The following is a 10,869-nucleotide window of genomic DNA, read 5'->3' as shown; positions in this document are numbered from 1 at the left end:
AACTATAGTTACAAAAATAGAAATTCAGGTATCATACCTTTAAAAAATTGGAAGTACTAAGTTAATTTCAATGGTAAGTAAAAAGTTATAATACTACCTTCTTCATCTCCCCCACCAAAGGAGCTGCCTGAGAAATGAGCTAAACAAAAGCCCTCTGTAATGACTGTCGACTCTTTTTAAATCCATAATGGCATAACAAAAGGAATGCTTGTGATATTCGGGAATATTCGAATCATGTGGTCAATACATTCACCTTGAAAGCTAATGAATTGGATGTTCTTTACATATCCAGAATTGGGCTTTGGCTTACTTCAAGTTCTTCTCGTCTACACCATCACTAGGGAGATCAGGACCAGGGGGTATCTTTCCTGGATAATTAGTTGTTGAGGGATCTGATCCTGACATGCTGGAGGATATAAGAGAAATCAAAATCGGGACCCCAAACAACCAAGAGGAATTCATATAGCAGCCAATCAATTGAGAACTTTACCTTTTGTCCACAATAATCATAGAGCGAAGCTCGCAATTTGCAAAACTGCAGATACATGTTGCAAAAGTTCAGGTGAAGACTACGATGCTAATTTTTCTGTTACTTCTTTTCCATTTTCAAATCTTAAATAGAGAGAAGAATATTAAAGAAATGAATTTGCACCAAGTTTACAAGTTTTAGAAGCAGATTATGGAAATGATTGCTAGCTCACAGAGAATAATTTTGACTTTTACTATTGTTCTGTTTGAGTAAACAATGTTTAGCATAGAAAAGAAAGAAACCACATACATAAGAAATTGAGAAAAAGTGTATGCACAATAGTGTTTCATCTTTCTAGTCAACAACTTACAGTATATCAAAACTAAGCATTATTGAGTACTAGTTTTTTTTGTTTCAAGAAAAACAATTCTAGCAATGGAAATTTTGTTTTTGTTTTTTGTAGTGTTGTGTTTTGTTTTGGTTTTTTTGGTGCCTATCAAAGCAGAAGAAAATAATAATATCCGTGTTTCTATAGGAAGAGTAAAACAAAAATATTAGCCACCTTGGAGAGAAATTTTTAATGAAATTACAGGCTCTAACCTTTGACCAAGAAAGAGAGAGAGAGAGAGAGAGAGAGAGAGAGAGAGAGAGAAGTTCTAACCACCCAGATGAAAAGAAAATCAATCCTTCACAAAGACAAGAACTCACATGGTCTTGCAAACAATGGGTTCGTGGATACTTACTGCTTGCAAATTTCTTTCTTAACCAAAGGGTGACAGTCATTGCCGAATGCATTTAGTGTGTGAAACAAGAATCCACTATGTGTGATGATGGCTATCTCCTTTTCTTTCCGTGTCCACAACCTGTATAGAATAAAAGAAATTTGTCAATAAGGTGGCTCAAGTTCTTATTGTTTTGTATAAAAAGGGCGAGGCTTGAGTTCTAACAAAGTTTCACCACAAATTAAACATCCTGATGAATACACCAAATTATGAGAAAAATAGTTGTACGAACACATATAGAAGTTGTTTTGGGGAGGGGGGGGGGGGGGGGAGAGGGGAATTAACCATACTAAACCTTCGAGTCCCACTCAAGTGGGGTCAGTAAGTGGAGGGAACAATCTATCTGGTAAATCAACAAATCAATTGTAACTTTTATTTATTGGGAACCATTTAAATACATGTTCCTCACTAACTGAGATGAAAATTACCCACCAAAAATAAATAAATAAATTGATATGAAATGGAGCTACACATACAGAATTATAGATGTTCTTGTGAATGATGAGTTGAAAAGGACATGTACACCAGACTACCTAATGCAATAGAAAAAGATAAGAGTCAAGCTAAGTATACAACTCGGGACAACACAAAGGGATCTGTGTTCTTCAGGTGATTATAGAGAATTATTATGACAACACATTGAGCATCTTGTGCATACATTTAGGCACCAAAAATGAAATTATCATGTGACGGCCAATACACAATTTAATGAAACACTTTTTGCCATGACAGCACCTTTTTCATACTTAATATTGAAACATGAGAAGACAATCGAGGTAAAAGTCTTGGAGTCTAAAGTTTCATGGGCAATCTTTAATTCACATGTATCTGACTAAAGTACTTTTAAAATGCATTAAAGGATCCAGAAAGAATCAATAAATCCACTTTATTGACATGAATATCAAAAGGTATTCACCAGTTCATGAACTCCATTCCCCTAGCTGCAAGTTCTTCCTTTGTCTCTCTTATATTGGCTTTCCATAATAAATCATCGTCACTTTCTATCTAACAAAGTCAAAAGGTATTATGAATGTAATAGGACCATGCTTGAATATGTTCAATTGATAATAATGATAGCATTGCAGACAAATGTTTAGTACCACTTTACATAAGCATTACTAATATCAAAATACTTGCCAGTGAAAAATCCACCGCTGGAAAAAGGCATTGATAGTCACTGATGCTTCTCCTCCTATCACAAGGATGAACACCCTGCAAAATTATTTTAACCAGGTTTAAATCTTTTTTTCATATTTTTTTTTTTTGGGGGTAAAAAGAAGCACACCAGCTATTACATGCCAAGATTAGCAAGAGTTCTAGAAGCTTCAGTTTTAACCTTATAGAATTAATAAATGTGGACACCGAACTACCTCTATAGCAAGAAAAATCAGGGGTTTCTAACAATTACCCAATCGAAGGCTAAGCAACCCTTGCCAACTCACTCATATAGGTTACATCACATCAAAGCCTCACATGTGAAAGGAGAGAGAAAGAACTCATCTAGACGTTTTTAATCTCTCACAAAAGATGTATGCTAAAATTCATTTCGAACTAAAATCTACTTGGCCAGATTACACATGCAAATGACCATCAAAACCTCATCTCATGTACAACTGTAGTTCAACTTTTTCAGAAGAATATGCATTAAAAAGAACTATGGATAATCACATAAAAGGTTAATAATGAAACTACTAGAAACTAATGTCTTAATGCCCTGGTTTACTCATGCAAATTAGGAATGAACCCTAGTGCTGACAACAATACATTCAACCATCTGACAAGCATATATGCATTTAAAAGAAGAATTACAAACAATTGTGCCATGTTTCGAAGTATTAGTTTTTCCTTTCCATACAGTGTCTGACTATCTTTAAAAACAGCTAATAGCTTTCTAAACTATCTACTAATATATAATTATATATTATCCCTCTCTCGCATAGCTTAGCTACAGAAGCTTTGATTAGCTCCCCCACAGATCTTTAAGGTTTCCTCTATTGGTCTTCATGCCAACTTTCTCCAATCACACCTACAAGTTTCAACTTTGCTACACAACTTACTATTCAGCCATCAACGACATTATAGAGAAGTGAAAAGAGAGGCATGTTTAAGATTCCTTTCCTAATGTTACCTATTGCTGCAATAAAAGCAACATTCATATGGTGCTCAAACATAGTAGAAAAATAAACTACAAATTAAAGACACAAATATTTCTATACAAGACCGTACCAAATGTTCTCGACAAAGCTCTACTGCAATGATAGGTGGGGAATTTAGACTTGAAATTGCAGGACGGTCACTATTTCCTGCATTTGCCACCATTAGTGGTAATGCATCAATCTTGTCTGTATAGCCGTCACCACCAAATACTCCAACAGCTGTTTGCATAGTCCTGCAATGCCATAGTAAGTAACCATAATCCAATGCAAGAAATAAATTACCAAAGAATGCCTTATCTGACTTTAAAAAAAATAAATAAATAAATAAAAAATCCCAAAGCAAGAACATCCACACACAATATCTGTGGTTTGAAAACAAGGAATAAACAGATGAACCTACAACTCTGTTATTCAGCCAACATATTTTTATAAACAATAAAATTTCATTAAAAAATACAGCATCCACCCAAAAAAAAAAAAATACTATACACCTTTGCATGTATCAAAAACCTCTAAAAGTCTAAGAATTGGTCAAAAGAAAGGTTATTCATCCAACATAACTGTTGTGTATTAACTAGAAGTTGACGGATTCACATTTCGGAAATTCAAATTCCTAATTAAATACTTCTAAGTGTGTTTTGTACCTTGTAACCAATTTATGGCCAAAAGCAAGCCTTTCCAACTGTCACTAAATCATTCAAGTGCATAACAGCGAAAGTCATTCTAGATATAATAGAACATTCAAGAACCTTTTCACATATCTACAAATACACTAACACTTTTCAAGAAGCATATTCACTTTCATGCTAGTAACTAAATTTTCCATCTTCCCAAGTCCTGACAATAAGTTAAGAAAACAATATTCAATTAAAAAGTGACATTTTAGGCTTATCTAATAATTAGTGATAGAAAATTGTGTAGAATTAGAATATCATGTATAAAAGTACAGAAAACCAGCATTAATACCTTAATAAAGGGGACGTGATAACTAATTCAATGCTCTTAAAAAGGCCACGTGATTGGACATGTTTACGCAAATTATCAACCTGTTACAGTAGTACAAAAATTTCACATTAGACTCAAAATTTTGCTCAGGAGTCAGGACTATATATGTAAGAATATACTTATTACAAGTTTTCCATTATTCAAACGAGTTTGCATAATAACATACAAATGATTGGTTTCCCACCTGCTGCCAGCCCAGTGGAGTAAGCTGTGCATCAAAATATTCAGGCGACATGTATGCTTTATAGTTCTTATCTCCATCTACATTGTGAATTCCTTGTGCATGCCTCACCTAGATGTAAGGTTTTATATAAGACAACAATGGCTTGGAAAGCATTTGCAAAAGCCAAGAAAGATAGTGGTCTTGAATGTCCTTTAAACAAAAGACATTGGATTGGGCAGCATAAAATATAGAAATAAAAAATGAATTTGACACCTACAATGTGAAGAGTTTTGCAACGGTGCAATGGGTACAAACTTGGACCTCCACTAATATCCATTTTTTAAACTGCATAAAACAAAAAGTAACTTAAAAAAAAAAGGCCATTAGCAAAATAGAGCAAGAGAACATCAAATATTCTTCAAAGTTCTATAGGATATCTCAAAATGATTACTACGTAACCACTTCTAAATTTACACATTTCAGCAAGAAAAAAAAATTACAAGCTACTTTTAAAACAAGAAACCTTTTCAAAATTACTTGAAAACTAGTAATCAAGTTCAATCCAGTTAAAAAAAAAAAATAGCAACACAGATATTCTGCTTTACTTGGTGGTGCTTCCCCTCCACAATTTTCATGGATCAATAACTTACAACCTTTGTTTCAGATTCCAAGAACATCTCTATTCATTCTGAACATTAAAGCTTATATTGTCATGTCTAATGATGTAAACTTTTGCTCATCACTATCTGGAGTCCAGACTGCACAACTATTTATTCAACATAGGGTGATAGATTATACTCCATAGCAGAGAAGGGCAACAAGGGTGGATTTGTTTGGTTGGAAAGACAGACTGCATTGATCAATCTAATAGCCCCAATTTGACAATTTTGGAACCTAGGCGTTCTTAACTAAAAATAGTTGAGGGAAGGGAATCGAGGAAAGGAGACACTTGCTGTGAAAGAAAAAGCTTCAATAATTTGCCTTTCATAAACCTAGGTCATATGGCCCATCCAATTCGAGAAATGCTCCAAAATACAACATCATGCATGAAATTCATATTAGTCAATACAGATTTGAAGCTGCAACTAGCCAGGAAACAATGAGAATGTCAGGCATGGAAAATCAAGCAACATCAGACTATATCATGGACCTATTGATTGCATAGAACAACGACGAATCAAAATGTGAATCGATCAACAGCTACAAATACTTCACAGCATTACTACAGATTAACCCATTAATAGTGTCCTCTGATCATGCCCAAACAGTTAAACCTAGTTTGAAATATCATCACAACCAATTCTAAATTCACAGTAATCCTAATCATAGAAGCAAATTCAAAAATCAAATCATACAAAATGAAAACCGATAATTCTTTAATCATAGTCACTAAACCATCGTTACAATCTGGCAAATTTGAAACATGGAACACGAAAAAATAAATGCATTGAGAGCCGAGAAAATTTGAAAGCTAGGTTAGGAACCGTACATTTTGAAGTAATTAGGGTTTGGAAAATTTGTGTACCGGAGAGAGAAGAGGAGGAAGCACCGAGCGGAGAGACGAAATTATTGAGGTTTCGATGATGAAGATGCAGATAAGATAACTTTGAACATGTGAGAGAGAGAGAGCGAGACTAGCACACCACCAGTGAGTGAGTGGTGTTGGGTGATAGTCCTTGAAGTGCCTCAGACACTGACGGGACTCAGAGCAGAGGCCTTGTTTGCCAACTTTTTGATTTTTTAGTAAAAAAAAAAATAAAAAATCAAAAAGTTATGCCTCCGTTTGGAAAGTGGGTTGACTTTTTGACTTTTTAATTTTTTTTGGCTATTTTAGTCTGGGCTTAAAAGCTTGGTTTGGGAAGAACTTTTTGAGTTTTTTTGTGAGAGAAGAATGTAATGATTATGGGTTGGATGTGATGTTTTGTTTGTTATGGCTAAAATAGCCTATTTTGTTTTTTGTGGCTAAAATAGCCAAAAAAGCCTGCAAACCCACTTGCCAAATACACAAAAAGTTAATAATTTATATCAAAAAGTTAAAAATTCTTCTTTCTCTATACTTTTTACATATTTTTTCGTAAAAAGTCAAAAAGTCATCTCAAACATACTAGTTTTTTTTAGCTCATATTTTAGACAAATAGCAAAAAAATTACTAAATTAGTCTGTTTCCAAATGAGACCTCATTCCACTGGCCATTTCAGTTTTATTTTTGGAAGAATATAAAAGGTTGTTTGGGGTGTCCTAAATAAATTTTTTTTTGTCATTTTAGACTAAAAAATTGAGGAAAAAAATATGGATGTTTGAGTTAATTTTTTGACTTTTTATGAAAAAATGTGTATAAAAAAATTGTATAAATTAGTGTGTAGGGAAAAATTAAGGTTAGAAATTATACAGTCGTAATTTTTTATTTTTGATAAATAGTGATAACTTTTTAACTTTTTAAGTAACTTTTTAACTTTTTTTTAACTTGTCAAACTTGGCCCAAATGGAGAGATGGAACTTGCACCCACACCACACACACTTGATTTCTATTTTTAGAATTTACGTTTTCAAATTTTTTATTTTTTTGTTTTCCTATTTTTTATTTTATTTTTTTTGTATTTTCTTTATTTTTAAATACACCTAATATAAATATAAATATATGCATAATATTTGTAAAAAAAAAATCAAAAAATTATTAAATATCAAAAATACAAAAAATATCTATATAATAAGGGAGAAAGGTTTTTGAATTTGTCTCAAAATGTATGAGAAATACATTTTATTTCAACAGCTGAGATGATTTGTTTTTAACCATTAAGGGCTAAGATGGTTTGTGATATTTTCAACATCCCGCCCAAAACAATCCTCTCTCTCCTGCACCCAAACGTTATTTGCATACTTTCTCTCTCTCTCTCTCTCTCTCAAACTTCTTAGGTCTCTCTCTCTCCCCTCAGAGATCTCTCTCTTCCTCTCCCTCCTCTCCACTCTCCACTCTCCACTGTCACTTCGCTTCCATCGTTGCGTCGCCTCCGATCTCCACCGAAAGCCACTCTTCTCCCTCCCAGATCTCAGATCGTCCTCTATCGTCAAGAGTTTGATGAGTTGGCCACCATGTCTTCCCAAAGCAAACGTAGAGAGATGGTGAAACTGTAAGTCTCCAATTTTAATTTGCTGTAAACTATTTTAATTTGTTGTGGTTGTGATTTCTGAAATGGGTTTGATTGGTTTGATGGGTTTTGATTTCTAAAATTTGAAATGGATTTGATGGGTTTAATCCACAGAAATCCATAGAAATTCATATACTAGAGAATACTCTCTCTGTAGATTTGATGGGTTTTGATTTCCGGCTTTGCCACTTTCCGCTCATCCCCGTGAGTTAGGTTCTCTGTCTCTCTAGCATGAATATAGATATTCTCCATGAAATGGTATGCTCTTTTTCCACAATTGTTCATCTAGAAGAAATGTTCTGCAACTGATAATGAATATACACGATATACTTGAAAGTCTAGAATGAGTTGGATGACAAAAGGACAATACAAGTTATACAACTTCCAAATACATAACAGAAGGGCCCATTTGCACAACATGAATACTGCTAATTTGTATACAGAAGGGCCCATTTGCGTACACCAACCCTTCTCCCGCTAAAGCAGGAGCTTCATGCACTGGGTACACCCTTTTTACTTTTTACGTCCTTAAATGTGGGATAAGTGTTAAAACTGTCAGATTATTAAACTCTAAGCTAGCTTGGTTATTAGCAAAACCTTGAGTCGATATATACTCACAAAACAGTCATTCGTCGACCTAACTCTCGGAGGGAAAAGGAATACCATTTGTTGAAAATTGAACCAAGTCTTAAATGGCATATGATAAAGAGAATTAAGGCTAAACACCAAGCAAAATTTAAGCCAATATCTTTTTTATTTTAATTTTTTTTTTAATTGACAAGTGGAATTCAAATACCGTAACAATCCAACAAATAGTAATGAACCAACATTTATATGGCCTGACACACAAAGCTACCTATGTTATTAGACTCATTCCAATGATTTAAAATCTCAGTTGAAAGAATGATTTGCTTAGTTTCAACCATAAAGGATAGGATATGTGGAGATCTAAGTTCATTTTCCCCATGTAGCGTCTTAAAGTACTTGGCCAACATAAATAAGTAAATCATGCCAAGAAGATCTAAGATAGTTAAGGGACAAGAAGAATCTGTCCACTTAGAAATACAAGAGCAATGGAAAGAATGATTGCAGATAGTTATGAGAATTCCACTCATGTCTTGCTCCAATCTCTCTGCAACAAAGGAGAAAAATAAGTGAAATCCAAACTGTAAAGCTACAGATCAACTTCCTATTCCACAACTTCAAGTGGCTTGAAAAAACCTTAAATAAATCAATGTAATTAATGACGGAAACAGATTAGCAGGATTTTAAATAACCCTGATGAGGTTTGGATTGGGCCAAACAACTGCACTATAGAATTCTTAAATATCAATTCCTATACCAGCAGAGATCCCTGAGGTCTGAATAGAAAATACTAATTACTCTAAGTACATCACTAACCATGAAACAGAATGCAAACCAATAGACCCCATTGCCTCTTAACCTGGAGGTAGATCCAAAAGTGAAACGAGAAAATACCAGACAAAATAAAACACTTAGCAGATTACAGTTAATTCTTATTTTATTATTTCTTATCTATATAATGAGGGAGAAAGGTAGATAAATTTGAACTCAAAATTTAAATTAGGTTTAAATTGGGTTATCTTAAAAAAGTGATCATGAAAGTGAATTTTGAGAAAGAGAAGAAATAATGGGAGTGGTGTGATTTGTTCAAAAGCTAAAAAAAAGAGTTTTTTTATTAATAGAATTTTGACTTCAAATCTATATAATAAGATAGGAGGGTTTTTGAAAATGCATAAAATGTATCAGAGATACATTTAATTTCAAAGGCTCAGATCAACTCTAATAAACATCAATGGTTCAAATCAATAGATGATTTCTGCCCAAACAATTCCCCCCGCCTTTCCACCTACCCACGTCTCCTCCCCACCTTCCCTCTTTATCTTACTCTCCCTCTCTGTTCTTCTTCTGGATCAGTTGAAATCTGATCTAGGTTGAAGAAGAAAAAGCAAGAGAGAACAATCGCAGGGGAGAGCAAGAGAGAAGAAGCAACGAAATCGCAGGGGAGATCAATCTCGGAGTTGGCTAGGGTTTCCGATTGAGCAAAAGAGAAGAAGCAGCTGTCAAACTCACCGAGTTGGCTCCTCGGTTCCCTACCACCAACTTCACTACCACTACTACATCGACACCGCCGTCTTCTTCTCCTCCCTCATCGTCTTCTCTTTCTCTCTCTACTTCGAACCCCCATGGGAGCTCTCTGGTACCCCTATATTATATATATATGCTTCAAGTTTTTTATTTTTAATTTTAGTTGGATAAATTATTGTTGTTTGTTGGTGGAAGGTTATCAAAGAGACAACTGATTTTTAAATTGTAGCTCCTCGCATTTTAAATTGTAGCCAATTCAAAGGTTATCAAAGCGATAGCTTTTTTCTTGGTTAGTAAATCTTTCTCTTTCTCTCTTTATATGGATGTGTCTGTTAATATTTTTGTGATATATCATAGTTTCTTGGGTGGAAGCCACATTGATGAACTTTGATAACTCCTTTTGGCTCTAAATAAAAATTGATATTGTAATAGTGTACTGAAATATGCTTCAAGTTTTTTATTTTTAATTTTAGTTGGATAAATTGTTGTTTGTTGGTGGAAGGCTATCAAAGAGACAGCTGATTTTTTAGATTGCAGCTCCTCACATTATGAAGCTGAAGATATCCATGTTATAGCCAATTCAAAGGTTATCAAACAAGTAGCTTTTTTCTTGGTTTGTAAATCTTTCTCTTTCTCTCTTTAAATAGAAATTGACGTTGTAACTGTGTACTGAAATGTATATATTGAAATTTTTAACTGTAGGGGCGAAGTTTCAAGATCAAAAAATGTACCCATGTGTGCTCCCTACCACAATTAGAGGGACTGTGTGTACTGAAATTTCTTTCATGAGTTGGCATATCTAAGTTTATACTTCAAAGAAATGTACCCATGTGTGCTCCCTCACTCTAAAACTCATTAATGTACCGATGGTTGTTGATTTTGTTTTCAAGTGCTAAACTTTTTCTGTGTTTTCGTTCTCTTCTCATTCTTATTTTATTATTTTTTTTATAACTTTGTTTTCAACTCCATGAGGAGTTATCTTTGTTTGCTGCAGCATTGTCATCTAATTGTGATGATATAATAGATTTTACTTGCAAGA

General features: G+C 34.0%; 1 protein-coding gene across 1 annotated transcript; it reads right to left on the bottom strand.

Moving 5' to 3' along the window:
- Positions 1-8: 8 nt before the first annotated feature.
- Positions 9-6,289, bottom strand: LOC114318490 (Phosphoglycerate mutase family protein). Its single transcript, XM_028265392.2, has 10 exons — positions 6,101-6,289; positions 4,853-4,920; positions 4,597-4,704; positions 4,374-4,453; positions 3,478-3,640; positions 2,389-2,463; positions 2,168-2,256; positions 1,213-1,332; positions 491-535; positions 9-406 (listed from the first exon to the last, which is right to left on the bottom strand). Exons 2-10 carry the CDS (start codon positions 4,910-4,912, stop codon positions 307-309), a joined length of 840 nt encoding a protein of 279 aa, XP_028121193.2. The 5' UTR covers positions 4,913-4,920; positions 6,101-6,289; the 3' UTR covers positions 9-306.
- Positions 6,290-10,869: the final 4,580 nt, after the last annotated feature.

This window comes from Camellia sinensis, chromosome 12 (genome assembly GCF_055761805.1).
Source record: "Camellia sinensis isolate YWXY chromosome 12, ASM5576180v1, whole genome shotgun sequence".
Classification (NCBI taxonomy): domain Eukaryota; kingdom Viridiplantae; phylum Streptophyta; class Magnoliopsida; order Ericales; family Theaceae; genus Camellia; species Camellia sinensis.
This window is presented reverse-complemented; position numbering and strand designations above follow the sequence as displayed.

Bases quoted from the DNA above. Each gene is read 5' to 3' on its own strand.
- LOC114318490 (XM_028265392.2), bottom strand. From the start codon at position 4,912: ATGGATATTAGTGGAGGTCCAAGTTTGTACCCATTGCACCGTTGCAAA. The intron at 4,454-4,596 runs GTGGGAAACCAA...CTACTGTAACAG, and splicing joins CTCCACTGGGCTGGCAGCAG to GTTGATAATTTGCGTAAACA. The intron at 2,464-3,477 runs GTACGGTCTTGT...ATAATTTTGCAG, and splicing joins AGCTTTGTCGAGAACATTTG to GGTGTTCATCCTTGTGATAG.